The sequence below is a fragment of the Centroberyx affinis genome, unplaced genomic scaffold (assembly GCF_046629955.1).
Source record: "Centroberyx affinis isolate AG114_WGS23_722 - 3 ecotype Tasmania unplaced genomic scaffold, CSIRO-AGI_Caff_v1 ptg001775l_1, whole genome shotgun sequence".
NCBI classification, from domain to species: Eukaryota; Metazoa; Chordata; class Actinopteri; order Beryciformes; family Berycidae; genus Centroberyx; species Centroberyx affinis.
In genome coordinates this window covers 596233-612786 of record NW_027280168.1, presented here as the reverse complement: position 1 = coordinate 612786, position 16554 = coordinate 596233, and the positions used below count along the sequence as shown (strand labels likewise).

The 16554-nt window shown below is 40.7% G+C and overlaps 1 protein-coding gene across 2 annotated transcripts; it reads right to left on the bottom strand.

Moving 5' to 3' along the window:
* Window positions 1–8329: 8329 nt before the first annotated feature.
* flad1 (flavin adenine dinucleotide synthetase 1) lies at window positions 8330–16200 on the bottom strand. 2 transcript variants are annotated; one of them, XM_071529263.1, is made up of 10 exons: window positions 16143–16200; window positions 13921–14094; window positions 12973–13350; window positions 12152–12265; window positions 11775–12042; window positions 11242–11389; window positions 10739–10837; window positions 10207–10396; window positions 8940–9013; window positions 8330–8783 (listed from the first exon to the last, which is right to left on the bottom strand). In XM_071529263.1, exons 2-10 carry the CDS (start codon window positions 14089–14091, stop codon window positions 8648–8650), a joined length of 1578 nt encoding a protein of 525 aa, XP_071385364.1. In that variant the 5' UTR covers window positions 14092–14094; window positions 16143–16200; the 3' UTR covers window positions 8330–8647. The 2 variants fall into 2 exon arrangements, with proteins under 2 accessions (XP_071385364.1, XP_071385363.1); XM_071529262.1 differs by lacking the exon at window positions 16143–16200 and adding an exon at window positions 15915–16118.
* Between the last annotated feature and the right edge of the window lie 354 nt (window positions 16201–16554).

Sequence of the window (16554 nt, the reverse complement as noted above, 5' to 3'; positions counted from 1 at the left end):
ATCACCCACCCCTCCCCCCCATATTGTAACCATTCGAGTGACTTGTGCTCCCAAAATTCAGTCATCACAAATTAATTTATGATGTTTATTTCTCTTTTTAAAAAACCTACATTGTTAGCACTTATATGCTATTTTTTCTCACCACTCTTGGATGTCAAAATGCTGTAAATCACATCTCTCATCCCGTTGTATTTTATGCCGTTCATTTCCTAAATGGGGGATAAAACTGCTGTTTGGAACCTTGTTCAATAATTTCAGTGATGCCTGATGTAGAATTTTACAATCATTTACTGCTAGGAATATGTTTTTGCTTTATGTGTGTAATTTCTTCTGTTTTGTTTTCACATTTTAGTGAAGAATGTAGCATCTTCTGTGAAGAGCCAACTGCAATCTGAGCCTTTTTACATGGCAAGACAACAAAATAAATGATTGCTTTGAACCTGTTTAAGTTAATTGTCACTAAACTTTTTTTAAGTACTGGTATGTTTTTTGCAACCACAAGTCTCGACGACAACACACACACACACACACAACTTTATCCATGGAACAAACACGTATCAAGTGTAATACACAGGAGTATGCAGATAAGGAGACTTCAGGGACTTGAAACGACCTTGTGGTGTAAGAGGCCATTGTAATGTGAGAAACCTAGTGGAATATTGAGCTGAGTTTATCTATGGGCAACCAAAGCCTGATAACACTCAGATACTCAATAGACTCCAAATATTAATAGACCCTGAAGCATCACTGCCAATATGTTGACCTTAAAGTATTCACTGTATTCATTTTCAGCTTGAATACAGTGTAATGGCTGTCTTCTGTTTTTTTTTTTAAAGATATAAATGTACATCCAAGTAAGCTGTAAATGCATTTCCATTTATATAGGCTGTAATGTATACCCTCTTGTGAAGCCAGAAAGGCAATTTCCTGGATAATAGGGCTAATGCTCCTATTTCATGGTTTATGATCTGTTCTGATGACATGTTTGTCACTGTTGAGGCATGTTGTTTTCAACTGGCTTTGATTTTGACCTTCACATATACATTTCCTAAGCCCGTGTTTTCACTCTTTTCCCGTCGTGAACGATGAAATAAGCATACTGGAATTCAGTGGTAAGTGGGGAATAGTTTTGGACGGGTGTGAAGGGAAAAGACTTTGAACCATCCCCAGAGAGCCACGTTTGAGCCCTGCCCACTCCCAGCCGGACCATGTACCAATACTGTACGGTTATTTATCCTCGCAGATACAGACAAAATCTGTGTTGTAGCAGTGTGATCTGGTGTTGTTTTTATCTTTTAACTTTGATTCCGGGGAGGAAAAGGTAATTCCTTTTTTTTTTTTTGCTTTTGATGAAACAGAAATCAAACTAAACTTCATGATATGATAATAATTTGATTACAGTCTGAAAGTTACAAATTGAAGATTTTATATCACCTACTGTTGTTTCACTTGCCAGCCTCCTGTGTTGATGTGATATTGATATTGATATTAACTAACTTGATTGACCATCAGGATGCTTGTGTAAAATTAACAGTCACACTTTACATTTACATTTTCAGAATTGATTTGTTCTTGATAATACTGAAATTTGTAACACTTCTCCTGTATGTGAGTGTGTACTAACTACACAACTGGAGCTGAGCTCAACTTCAGAAATAAACATAATTGTGACCAGATGTTGCTGTATCATAAATTTAGATGATTATGGTGAAAACCCCACACCAAAAGTTTTCTCAGAAGCTCTCTTGGAGGAATGCGATCATAAACATTTTTCTAGAACGCCAAATTTAGTTTTTAATTATCAGTCCAATCTCAGAAAAATATCATTAACACATTACATTGCAGCTCTCTGTTTCCGCAATTTCAATGTAATTAGACAGTATCAAAATTCAACATTCGACCGTTCTGTTGCTACCAGTTGGCCTATAATTAATCTGAAATAATAAAGTTAACCTAAATATTTAAGGGTTAGATTGCTGGTGTTGATTACAACTTGAAAATAATACCATTGACCATTAATAGAAGAAATTAATGCCCATTTTTCTTGCAGTATCACTATCAATTCATATCTTGCACCATGACCATACGTATACATTTTGTTACTGTCTAATTACTGGAATAAGGAGTTTGATATTTACAAGGTTGCTGAAGAATCTACATAAAATCTAATAATGTTTCAAACAGAACTTAAGTGCATCACCCTTCATGTGATTATATTAAGAAAATAGAATTAAAAATGCATTAAATAACAAAACATAAAAGCAGGTGAAATGGATCCAAAGATGTACTTTAGCTATGTTGTGTGTGTTGGTCCATCTTGGATAAGTGAAATTCAACTGTGACCCAGTTACTACAAATCAGTGCAGGAATAATGCATTTCTCCTTTCTATCTACTGTTCAGTAGGGTGTGGATGTCTTGGACGCATGATTTCCAAGTCAAGTCCAGATCTTTCCCTGAATTTTGAAATGATGTTTCCCACAGCAGACTGTTTCTCATCGTAGCCCACAGCAGGATCAGGATCCTCAGCCTGTAGTGGCACACACTGGTTGTACACACTTCAGAACCAAGGCTAGCTGGGTCGGGCTGAGGGGGCGTCCCTGCAGCAGCAAGTGCCCTTCTTCCAAACCTTTTGGAAGTAAATGTCTCAAGATCATCAGATCCTTGGGAATACCTTCAAGAGTGTGATTTTTTTTAGGTGGTGATTGGATATTTTTTTAATCAAAGTCACAGCATCCATCAAGAATGAGAACTTTATCTCCTCTGGGCAACGAAGCCATACAAGGTCAAGCCGGCTTTCTTTGTGCACACTCCCCTTTCTTCTGAAAACCTTCATCAGGTACATTTGTAAAGGACTAGCGAGGATTGTGGAGAATATTATGTAGTCGGCACCGAAGCTATGCCAGTCATCTGTTTTTTTAGACAAGCTTAATCTTGTTGAGATTATTCATTTTGAGGGGTTTATTAAAGGCATTCTTTAATATTTGTGCCATTAAAGAAATGTTTTCCTTGTTGTCACCTAGATGGGTTTGTGAATGTAATTGATGTTCAGAGCAAGACAGAGATTTCATAGGTGTCAAAACTTAAGCTCCACTGATCTTTCCAGCTCACCAATCTAATCTTGAGTTGTCATCTCTCTCTGTAACGGAGGGCACATCTGCCAACTGCAAAACAGGATTGCCTTTTGCCGCAGGAAATGGAAGTGTGAGTGACACTGAATCACCGCCTGAAATCTCTTGACCTCTCAATCTCACAGCTTTGGACATAAAACATTGCGTCTGCTTGTATGAGGAGCCTTTCTAGCCTGGAGAAGTAGTTCTGTGAACAGGGAAAGTGTTTTTACTGTTGGGTGCAACCTTGCCCAGATGTCTGTATGGTGCAGTGAGTGTATTTACTCCTCAAGGTAACATCTTAGTGGTGTGTGCTGCCTCAGGCCCGCAGCAGGGCTCACGCCAATACCGGCATCAAGGACTGTGTTGAAGTCTTCACCAATCACCAAAATTTCAGTTGGCATCTCTTGCAGATATTGGCTTAACCTCTTCAGTATTTTATGATTACATGTATTTCCCCGGGTGAAGATTTCCCCGGATGAAGATTTGGCAATGGACAGAATAACAGAACTGCAGTAGGCTACAGTTTTCTTTTCTTGGTTATCAGTATGGTGGCCCTGCATGGTGTGAAGAGGAAATACTGCAGTAAGATACAAAATATCTTCACAACCAATGTGAGTCTATAGAAATGCTACATCTAGAAGAGCAGACACTCAACCTCCTTTAGATCATTAAGAATACTTGTGATACTTGTGTGTTTTTTTCTGTGAGGTTTAACTCGCTGTTTAACCTCACTGTTAATCAATACTCTTACCAAACACTACTAGCACTAGAATCATACTTAGAGAACTGGAACAGCAATTGCTCTCCCAACAAAAGGACAGAATCATCATTTCGCATAATGGTGAATATCATCTTTGCTCATAGTACCATAATGGAGATTTTCCGATGCCATGCTGACTATACAATGACAGATCAACCGCAAACACTAAGGCTTTATACCACTCAAATTTAGCTCTCATTAGTTCATGAGATATTTAAAGCTGTGACAGTAAATTATTATGTTGATTTTTAAATAGCTAATACTTTAAATACCAAATGTGGTAATTACACCTGAGGAGAACCCAAACTGAACTGAAAACTGATTTATTTTACACATATTTTCCAAATCCTTCATTAAGTCACAGAATAATAATCAAACCAGAGAAGCACTGACAGGAGTGTAATTTTAAGTAGAGATGTGTGATTTGTTTTTATATTTGTGTGAATAAATCAAATCAAATCAAATCCTCAGGTGAGTCTATCTAAATAAGACTTTTGCAGCTCCACACTCATCTCCTAGTCGTCTTAACTGAAGATGCCACAACACAATAAAACACACTGTGGAGAAATTTGTTGTCTGAATGTTGTGTCATTTATTTGTTTTTTATATGAGTTGATTTACTGCATTATGTACAATCAGTGTCCCGTCTGCAGCAGAAATAATCACAAGGTCCACAACAACCAGGTTTCACGAGGTGTTTCTTGTGTGAGACTCTGGGATTTTTCTACGAAAGCCTCAGAGGAGTGTCATCGAATTATTTTGTAGCCTTGATAAATGGCTGTATTATTTAAGTTTCAGGTAATGATAAATTGTCGGGGGTTTTATTTACTCTTCGGTGTGAGGAGGTTTCGCTTGTTCTAAATAAAGTCTAAACTAACCGGGTCTACTTGTTTTATCACATCCTTTACACGTGTCAAGTAGCCAATAACAGTGTAATTATTTCTGCTGTATGCTCTCAAAGCAGGCGTTTCCAGCACGTCACACAAACAGTGATGAATGTGGACAAACCAGATATGATGAAGGAGAAAAAAACGCACATCAGCTGTCTTGGAGTCTAGCTGAGCAAAGAGCTCTTGTGAATAGATATAGCAGCTAACCAGGCCAACCTTATTTATCATTTTGCCTAATACCACACTTTGTTATTAACATCAATTAATCGCAAAAGTCTTGCATAGGAACAACTCAAGGGCAACCTGAACAAGATTGTAAGTAACTTTTAACACAAGAAATGGGGTCTAAGGGAAGGCCAATAAGCTGTCAGTTGAAGGAAGTAAATATAATTATGACTATTGGTCGACTGGTTTGTACAGAAAGTAGTTCTTAGGAAAGTCATGGGGGACATTTTGAAGGCTGAGATTTTAATTCTAAAATATAAAAACAGCAATCAGTTGACATTGGCTTGGCTGTTCTAGTGTTAAACATCTCTCTCTTTTTTCAAACATCCCCCACTATGTTTATCTTATGGGCATTGGGTGCAAATGAACTCCAGTTGAGTTGAAGTGAGTAAAATTTTTTCATCAGTTTTCAGCATGGTGGCTGAAGCTTCACAGGCCGTGGCCCTTTACATTAAAGTGAACCCGCTGTGTGAAAGGCATTTCTGAATCCATCCCATGTGTGCGGATGCGAGCGGGGGGTCTTGGTTCTGTGTACCGGACTGAGAAGTGTGACAAACTTAAGATTATGAGACTGGCTTTTATGCGAACGCACCAAAACCAGACACAAACGACCTCGCTCAGTCACACTTCACATGACAGCGAGCAAAGCAGCCTCCTTCCTCCTTCTCCCTCCTGCTCCCTCCCTCCCTTTCTCTCTCCCACTTTCATCCACTTTTAATGTGTGACACTTTGATACTGAACATCCTATTTCCCGTGTTCTGGTCGGTTGGCTTTACATGCAGATGGGTTGGTAATTTGCATAGACTCAAAGGTCTCCCTTCTCTCCTGATGCTTTCTGACAACGGAGCGTCTATTCATCCTCTGTGTTAAGCATCCCTCCTAGGACATCGCCTGAATTGCTGTCTCATGCTGCTTCAAGTCTCGTTTTACACCACAGGAACTGCTGAGGAATTGGATTAGGAACATATTCCTTTAGAGAAAACCATCACATTCACCGAGGCAGGCTCTCATCTGAGAATCTGAAATGGATAATTCACTCTAATATCAAAGTTTGTCAGATGTTTTCCATACAAAGTTATGCCGAGTGTGTAACAGTGATCTCGAGTCATGTTGAGTCCATATTACACGCCATTAGCTTTGTGGATTCTGTCATAAGTGAGGGTCCCACCTAGGAAATTTGGAGAGAAACATTGATCAGGAGTGTAGCTAGGAATTATGGGTCCCATCCTCCACCCCCACCCACCTTCTTCTCGTCCCCACACCACCTTTCTTCCATCGATGACAAACATCTATATCTACCCATCCACAACTCAAACACACCTCCACACATCCATTTACTGATCAATTATCGGACACATCCCTAATTGAAATGATGGGCTTTGGGTATTTCTCTGAAAGCGCTAATCAGTTGTCATCATCATGCTTTCAGCAGTAGGCTAGTCCTTTGTTAGAAAATCTGTCTAGGGAGGACAGTTTTGTTTGCCTGCACAGGAACACCCTTGCCAAATATTATTCCTGCTTGTTCCAGTTTGTCTCAGAAGACACAAGAGTTGCTGTATCAGATTTTTGAGAAAGTTTTGTTTGCGGTTTTGTAGATTTCCACTAAACCCTGTTTCAAAACCAGAGCAGTGTGAAATAGAAGTCTAAAATATGTATAAATGCACAACTGAGGACCACAAAAGGCATTTTAGTCCCTCAGTCCTGCCTCAGCTTGGGGTCCTGGGTAATTGGTACTCCGTATTCCCCCCACTATGGCTCCCCAGACTTCGATAGGTTGTTTTTCCAATCCAGTTTTCCAGATGTTCCTGATAACATCATTTTGAAAGGCAGAAGAAGAACTGGACGAAAATGCAGGGGCATAATGCACAGGAAACATAATGAGACAGTCAAAAGCAGCGGTCTGATGACTGGATAGAGTGGTTTTGCTATCAAAGAAACACACATAGGTGTAAAAGTTGATGAAAAAAAAAAGGTTAGAGTGAAAGAGGATGAAGATGAAGGATGAAGAGATGTGGAAGATATTGGAATAAAAGAACTATAGTAATCTTATAATAAATTTTACAAAGATACAAATGTCACAACACAATTATAATGTAAGTCCAAAAGAGACAGTAATGTATGTCCCTGTAGGAGTATTATAGGAATATTACAGTGATGCTGTAATAGGAGAGAAAAAAATACTTATGAACTTGATAGTAATATATATAAAGCTATCAAAGAAACACACATATAGAGGTAAAAGTTGATTAAGTAGACAGGTGAGAATTGATAGGGGACGAAGATAAAAATGTGGAATGTATTGGAAGAAAACAACTATAGTAATCCTACAATTTATTTTAAAGGGATACTTTTGGCTACAAACATGCAAACTATAAGTCCCTATAGCAATATTATAGTGAAAAATACCTGTAAGGACGACAAGGTTACTATAAACTCACACTTGAGCACCACAGACGCACTTTAAGTCTCTATAGGAATATCACAGGACTGTTATAGTGATTTTTCACAGGACTACATCATAATTCCAGACAATGTCCCGGTCTGTTTATTCCAGCATCCAAACACACACCATTACATTTGGCTCTGATTATGAAGCTTCTTTTCATTGCTCCTTTTATTACTGTTATTATTAATAAATCAAGCAAGCCGTGAAGCCCGGACAGACAAGTTAGGGGGTATGGAGGCAGGGCGGAGATGGTAATTGCTGGTGTAACAGTGTGTGCAGCCCCGCGGTGGCCTCGTAAGCGACCCGCTTTATTAGATCGGCCGGTATCGATCCACGCTGCGCGGTGTTGACTAATCTCCAGGCGGGGAGAGAGAGGAGGAGATCGATGAGCCTGGATTCAATCATGTCTGAAAACAGAGAAGGTAATTTATTGTAATCACGGCGCTAAATGGAAAACGTGAGAACAACGCGCCCGTGAGGTCAGCAACGAGAACTGCACCGGGGGCGGATTTTCCTGATGGACCGAGGATGCTCGGCTACATGCTGGAGTCTCCAATTATGGACATTCACTGTGAAAAGGATAAATCAATAGGAGTGTGCTGGTTGACCTTCAGCAGTCTCTCCATGCCTCCACAGACTGAGACTCTCAACTCTGCTTTTCTCACCTTGACAGAAAACCTATTCACATTATTTACCTATATATTTTGATAAATACTGTCTTTCTGGACAGCTTGTTGTTATTGGATTTATAAATAAGATAGATGGATTCACGAATAAGCTGAAGCAAGAACTAAATTGTTACTACTACAGACTGCCATCTGTTTGTGAGATGCATCTTAAAATAGTATCAACAAAACCACAGAAACAGGTGACAGATTGATGTTTTATTGAACACCACAGACAGCCGTTACTTCAGACTGAGACTCACATGTATACACATGTAGCACACACGCACTCACACTCACTCACACACACACACACACACACACACACACACTCTCTTCCTTCACAATCTCATTCTGCAATCAAACTGGTGTTGGGTCTCTTTTGCAAACATTCACTGCATTTCCTCTTTTCTCCTGTGGATAAAATGGTCCATCAGCTTCACGTTTTCCACTACTAGTTAAGTGCAGGGGAGGGTTGATCCTGGATCTGTGGCAACGGGCAAATTCTGCCTCCATCGGCAACAGGTCGGCACTGAGAGAAGTGACAACATCAGGCACGAGAGTTGCGCTCTTCCTCCTCGTTCTCCAGCAGGTAGGCTGGCTTGTAGCGCTTCACCCCCCTGCCATCCACTGTCTGCAGGGACGTGTTTCGACAGGTGTTGTCCATACTGCCCAGTGAGGTGTACCTGTCGGTCCACACAGAGGGTTCAAGGCCGGTCAGAGTCACAGATCACGAGAGGAATACAAGACCTTCCGCACAGAACAAACACACATGAAGTGATAATGGTTCAAGCCCAAATAAAAGGAGGATAACTGGAGAGAGTGGATGGACGTGTTCTTACCCTTTATCATAGAGAATACAGTAGGGAACATATAACGTCCTCAAGAATGACCAGATGTCATGATACGTCCAGTCCTGTACAGGGAGAAGACAGAGAAATCAGAGGCAGACTCAGAGGCAGGCGTACCACTATGGCGCAACTAACGAATATTTTCATTATCGATGAATATGAAATAATGATAATTTTTTTAGATTTATTAATCATTTAATGTATAAAATGTAAAAAATAATGACAACTGCCCATCAGAAGTTACCAGAGCCCAAAGTGAGTCTTCAAATTGCTTACTTAGTCTGACCAGCAGCCAGAAAACCCCAAAGTATTCATTTTATAGTGATATGAAACAGAGAAAAGCAAGAAAATCTTAGCATTTGTGAAGCTGTATCCAGCAAATGTTTGGTATTTTTACTTGATAAATGACTAAAACAATTGATCGATTATCAAAATTATACTCTTACTTACTTAATTTTCTGTCAATTGACTAATCAATTAATTGACTAATCCGTTTCAGCACTACATACCAATTTTCCCTACATGTATTCTATCATAGCGGCATGCCACGTAAGATCACTACCCACCATGCTAAAAATATCTGCAAATAAATAAGAATTAATAAATAATAACCAATTTTATTTTTACTTTACTAACAGGTGAGATACAGCGGCGGCGCAGTAAACATTTGCGTGCCACAGTCAGTGCATTTCCTCATCAACTCCTCAACTTCACCTCAGCTCTTCAGTCAGACCCGGTGAGAGGCAACAACACCAGTTAGACTTATGCCGACGTTAGCAAGCGATCTAGATCTGCACTCTACAACTCAAGTCAACATGATGATATGCCGACGTTAGCAAGCGATCTAGATCTGCACTCTACAACTCAAGTCAACATGATGAATAATGTTAAGTGTAACAGGGGAAATTGCTTGGCTAGAGCTGTGGAAACAGATTTGTATTACCAGTCAAAAAGACATTTCTCTGCCAGCAACAAATCTAATATAACTTCACTTTAGTTATCAACTGTGTTTTGGTTATATGTATTTTTCACATTGCAGTAAGTCAACTTAATCTTAGATGTATTCTGTGTCTCAGTCATATTTCCTAGCAGTGATTTTCTGACTTTTGAAGTGAAATCTGTTTTTTTCCAGAAGGAGAACGCCCTCAAACCGCCCTACATATGACTGTGCGTCCTACCACCACAACTAGAAAAAAAAAAATAAGGGAAACACTGAGACATACTATATTAAAAGTGTGTCTGTGTGTGTGTATCTCACCAGTAGCGGGTTGACTCTCATGTAGTCTGGCCAACCAGGGTCGGTGTGACACATGGGTGTGAGTGTGTGTGAGTAGGGGTCGCTCCTCCTGGTCCCCATCAGCACCGCTCTCAGCTCCGGCCTCCTCTCCTGCACCTCGCTCAGCGCCTGCCGAATATTGCCCTCCACAGAGAACAGCTCCAGGTCATATCTGTGGGAGACACATTGCCAAATAATGAGCCCCAGTGTTGTAACACAGAGAGTGGGTGGACAGTTTTTGAACACTGTATTCCAAAATATTCTTCTCAGAAAGTCTTGAGAAATGCCCACTTGGACTAGAGAAGTACCTGCTAACAACGTGAGGATGTGAAAATATACAAAAGTTAATCTTCACCAATGCCAAGGATTCTACAGACGAGCCCTGAAATGTTCTTATTAATGAAGATTCGGATTAGAGCTGTGAGTGTGCAGCCATACGTTCAAGTGTTTGCCAACATTGTTTTCAAACCAAAAATTCAGTCCCTAAAGAGATGAGGATAATCCTGTGGCTCACCTCTTGATAGTGTCCTGGAGGAATCGCTCCATTTCTGGGAATGGAGACACAATACGGATGTACAGAGCCTTCACCTTGTCTTTACCATCTGGATACCGCCTGAGTGGGAGGAAGAGAGAGATGGGGAGATAAAAGAAAAGGATAAAAGGAAAAGGAGATTAGATAAGTCTCCTATTATTATAATTGTTATATCTCTCAGTATCTGTCCAATATAGGTCAAGACAAAGCAACAGAAGAAGTCTTTGTCCGGTCTGTCATCTGCAAAGGATTGTTTTTCTCTGTTCTATCTGGTTGCTGCTCTCTGCCTCATTTTCTTCCCCACTCTCTTCTTACTCTGATATATCCCTCTATACTTTAACAGCATCGTTATGCTCTTAATTTACCTCTTCCTCTGAATCTCCCTTTCATCTCTAATCTCTCAGGTCATTTCTTTTGTCCTCATTAAATCATTCCCACCCCAAAACGGTCTAATTGTCTTATCTTCTCCGTTCCCCTCCCGTTACCGTTTCAGCGCTGCATAGTAAAGATGCAGCAGTGCTGTGCAGTCCTTGCCTCCGTTGAAGCCGACACAGACCTGCTCTGTCGAATACTGATCCAGTGCAGTCTCTATTGTTTTCAGTGCAGACAATACTTTCTCACCCAGCGGTGTGCCTGTGGGAAATGAAATTAACATTTACTGGATGTTTTAGGAGAAATGTAGTCAAATTTTGTTAGGTATGATATAAAAGATCCCTTGTTTCTGTGTCCAAGTCAAAGTCAAAATTTTTGCTTGTGTGTTAATTGTCTTATATTTGTTGCCTGTTCTACTGACTGTTCTGTCTCGTACTTGCATTATTTATTTTCGTATGATCTATTGTGATTTTAAAATTATCATTACTTTAACCTCTTTGTTTGCTTGCTTTCTTGTCTGTGTAAATGTCTGTGTAAAGGGTATGACAGTACTGTACAAAATTCACTTTCAATGAAGTTTATATGACTTATCCATCTTCCCCAAATCAACTGTCCCACCTCCCTCTGCCCTCTGTCTCCCCCTCACCGCTGTTGGCCAGTGTGTACACCTCGGCAGTAGCGATGGACACTGGGTCAGTGACTAAGGGCACCACGCTGCCCTTGGGCAGCTTGTCCAGCAGCTGCGCCCGGGCTTTGTCCACCTCTTCCTGGCTGTCTGAGTCCAGGACCAGCCTGACTCGGTGATAGTTACTCAGCCAGTCGGGGTAGGAGCCTAATGCCACCCTCCGGCCCCAGCCCGCCTGCAGTCTGGTCAGCACAGGAGCGATCTCTGCTTCATCTGCATCCACAAATACCTACCACAACGATAAAGAGGTCAGCTCACAAAACTGCTTTCCACTGCAGCTGCATGAAAACAAGGTATTTAAAAGGATTTGTACATGTTAGGCAGGGTCATGGTGTTACCTCGCGAGTGTGAAAGGTGGTCCCTGAACCAGCAAACAGGTGCTCCAGCCCATTAAAGGCCCTCTCCATCAGAGACGGGATCCCAGGAAAGATATACACGTTACGCACACTGACCTGGGACAAGAGCACAGACACATCTAAGGATCTATAGATCAGTCAGTCTGTCCTAAAACTGTAAATATATCAGTAAATATACAATAATAGATTGAGTAGTATACATACTACATACTATGGTGCACAGAGAGTGAAAAATCTCAACATATGTGAATTTCAATATACTATGTTCTAAACATACTGAAGCCCAAATATTAGCACGTATATGCCTTACACTGTTGTTGTTACACTTCTGTCACTTTGCAGGAAATTTTGTCAACTAAACCATTTGTTAACACTGTATACTGAAAAAGCCTAGTGACGAGGTAATACACAGCGTAACAGTTTTTTGAGACACAAGTTGAGGGTACTGACTCATCACAGACCGGGTATAATCTGATCTAATTTAAGGTCCATTCACATCTAAAAGGATAATTATAAAAATAAGCATACCGACAAAAGATTTCAATCTCAGAGTGATTTTTTGGATGCAGAGACAGCAATAAAACTCGCTGCTCACTGCAGCTTTGTTTGCTGAGGATCTTATCACAGATACTGTTGCAGTCTGAATGCTTAAATGTGTTGTTATAGTTTACAGTTATCTTTATAGTTATCATTCTAGATGTGAATGTGAATTTAATGTTCTATGATAACCTGGTCCAGTGCATCTGATGAATGAAATTCGATGTAAGAAGTGAGCTAATGCTCCCGGTCCTGAACTCACTCACCAGTGGGTAGCGAAGAGGCTGGCCGGTCTGAGGGTCTATCCCATAATTCAGTTTGGCTGAGCGAGGCACCATGGCCAGCTTCATAGCAGCACTGTCCTTATCCACCACCCCAAAGAACTCCTCAACCAGCCGGCTCAGCTCAGGGTGGGGATGTAGCTCCTCCTGGAATGCCATGGCGATGCTCTCAAAGGTGACGTCGTCATGGGTGGGGCCTATGCCCCCCGAGGTGATGAGGTGTGTATACTGAGGCGAGAGGAGGGCCACCTCTTTGGCAATCACCTCCTGTACATCTGGTATGACTGTTATGCGCTGCACACACACTCCCAGCTTCCTCAGTGCTCGGGACAGAAAGGCACTGTTGGTGTCCACTGTGTGACCCTGAGAGACAGAGGAGGAGAAGAGATGCTGCATTAGATCTTCAACCCAGCGTTCCTTCTACAGGGTTCTACTCACTTGGACAACAAAGTTAAGGACTTATCAGTGACTTTCCAGTTCCTGCTTCATGAAATTCAAAGGCTCAAAATTGGCATATTTTGGGGTGAGACATGACATTATTAGATGACAATTAGACATCATACAGACTTTTACTAATGATCTTGTCAAGTCAAAAAATCCTGGTGAAATCATTAATTCTAAAACTGCTGCTATGTCAACATAAATATCCATCACAGGGTTTTTCTCAGGATAATAAGTGTTGATTCTAGGACAGAGAGAGGTCTAGAGAGCTGAAGCATACTGGTGAATTTGGGTGCTTTTAATCAAGAAAATCAAGTACTTTCAAGGCCATCCATTCATTTCAAAAACTTTTAAGGGCTTATTCTTTTTCTCAAACACACTTCTCAAACTTTCAAGGGTTTTTAAAGACTGTGGGACGCTATCATACAAGTACAGTGTGAAGTTGGTACAAGCACGAAATATCTATCAAGTCTGAATCACCCTCCAGCCAACCTTGAGTATCTCATCTCCTATGATGAGAATGGCTGCAGTGGAAGTGTCCCCCTTCGCTGTAGAGGACAGACTGGAGCACTGCTGGTTGTTTGCCATGGTTGCTTTGGTGACCTGAGCTGCCACTCTCCTCACACGCACCACTGCTCTACTCAGCTTGGGAACAGCCTGCATCTACTAAGAGACAGACAAAGCAACGCACGATAAGACACTGGTCATAAAATATTTTGCACATTCTGCATAGATGCTCTTGCACTCAACTGTAAATGTGTAAATCTGTGAACTGCAAAAATCTCTCAATCTGTCAGTTTCAGATTCAGACAAAGCTTATTGGCATGAATCTAGTAGTAGCGAGTGTTGCCAAAGCATATTACAATAGTACAGGATAAAATAAGGCACAATACACATGAATATGGTAATTACAGGATTTTTTTTTTTTTCATATGATAAATATAATTATATGCAATGCTATGGACAATACATTGATTTGTATGCAATGCACCCTCGACAATTTAGTCACTAATTATCATCCCTGAGATTATAACAACAAAACATGCAGCAAGTAGCATTCACTGTTTTCTCCTCCTCCCCAATAACCACTGGGAGTTTGAATGAATTTAGGAGGGAAAAGAAATTAGCCAACATTGTCAACATAGTCAACAGCCAGAATTCTTCCCAGCCAATAGGAAGTAGGTGCTAACATCATGAGGACAGTGCCTTAATCTTCAATGATGTTATCTATCTTGTATTGCCATCTAGGTCCCATTCGTTGCTGTTGCAAGGAGGATCAATAAAGTTAATCTTATCTTATCTTACTAGAACATGAAGAATCCATACGGTGTATACCAAAATGTTTCACTACAGCTCAACGCCTCTTCTCCTTCATAACAACTCCTCTCCTACCAGGACGTATCTTGGAAGAGACACAGGAGGGATCGGAAGACAGGAGGAAAAGAAAGGGAGCAGGGGAAATTGTGAACGGCTTATACACTTCAGCATCACAGATAATGCCTCAATTAGCCTAATGGTATGAGATCACCATTAATTGTTATTATCTACAGTATCGATAGTGTCCTAAAATTAGCTATGGATATGGCTTGAAATAATACATTATCATCTACATTTAAGCTACTGCAGCTTTGATGTTTAAATTTCAACTGTCTGAGAGATTAATTTGCTTCCCCTTTTCGTCTTTTAATAGGACAATTAGTTCTACTTTGAACAGCATGGTATATGGTTGGGCTACACTGGCTACATATGAAACAACCAACAACAATTTACACCTTACACCCACATATGGGATGGTCACACTAACTACTGTACGTACGGATGCATATCCAGTATCCCTGTGTGTCCTTTGTCTGAAGCAGTTTTGAAACGCTTCCTCTTGTCCCCTCCAAGCAAAATAACAACAGAATGACAAGATGGGAACAGAATGAACAGGATAACAGAGGAAAGGAAGATTTGGGACTGTTTGGGTGTATCCGTAATACTACACCACACATAGCTGTCTTGGCAAGAATATATGTGACTGTAGTCAAACAAGTGGAATATTGTAATCTAATGAGGTAGCCAGTGATCTCTGTTTAAGCCAATGTGCCAAAATAGTGAGAACAATGTGAGAATACCATGCTTAAGGGGATGAAGACAAATAGCCTATGTTGACTGGGGAAAGTTAAGACAATGGAGAAGACAATGATAAGGAGAAAGACAGGAGAGGAAAACAGACGTAGTGGGATAAGCATAGCATGGGCAGAGAGGTTGTACAACACCGGCAGCAGCCAGCTGGGATATAATTCCCCTGACAAGATAGGTGTATAAAGTGTTAATACGGATAGGTGCAAGTTACATTGGCAAGATTAAACCCCATGCACATTCGTTTGCTGGTAATGGCAGGCAACACACAACCAAAGTAACTGAGGGTTCAATGTAATTCAAAGCGTAATAGCTACTACTACTACTTTTAAATGACAGCTCCTTCGCTTCAAGTCACCTACCTAAAAGTGACCCGGTGAGGGACACTAGTCTTGGAGAAAACTAGCTGACCAGTAACTAGCACCACTGCAGTTAGCTGGTACACGTCTGCACTTTCGTTACTCTTCTGCCTTATAAAGCCGTTCTATCTCGACTATCATACACTGTGAACTAACACACAATATATTACTGTAGTTGTGTGTTTGGTAGCGAAAATCATAATCAAAATTGAGGCACTTCGCTAAGCTTACCCCCTGAGCCGCATATGTCCTCGTTACGTATCACTACATGTCACTCAAAACTCTTGACGTCAGCCGTCCAATCACAAAAAACACAGCTTTCCCTGGGAAATAAGAGAGCCAATCAAGCCTGCGGAGGCGGGTCTTAACAGACAGGCTTTTTGGCTACACGGAAGTAACGGAAAGATGATCCTTGTCGCTCCAAAGATAATCGGTTATGACAAAAAGTCTATTAAGTAAAAAGTAAAATTTGGCCAAAGTAAACAGGGCAGGTTCTGAGCAAGTAGTAGAGAGAACTTCTTTACCTGTCAACTAGTAGTTTGCGCTATCTCGACCTGGATAGCATGCTAAGTTGCTAACAGATGCGGAGACACTGCTTCTTCTGCCCGAATTAAACGAGATTACTGTAACTCGTCTGCCTCTG

Coding starts and splice junctions, on each gene's coding strand:
- flad1 (XM_071529263.1), bottom strand. CDS start 14,091: ATGCAGGCTGTTCCCAAGCTGAGTAGAGCAGTGGTGCGTGTGAGGAGA. Junction 10,397..10,738: donor CTCCAGGACACTATCAAGAG/GTGAGCCACAGG, acceptor TGTCTCCCACAG/ATATGACCTGGAGCTGTTCT. Junction 9,014..10,206: donor TGAGAGTCAACCCGCTACTG/GTGAGATACACA, acceptor CTCCCTGTACAG/GACTGGACGTATCATGACAT.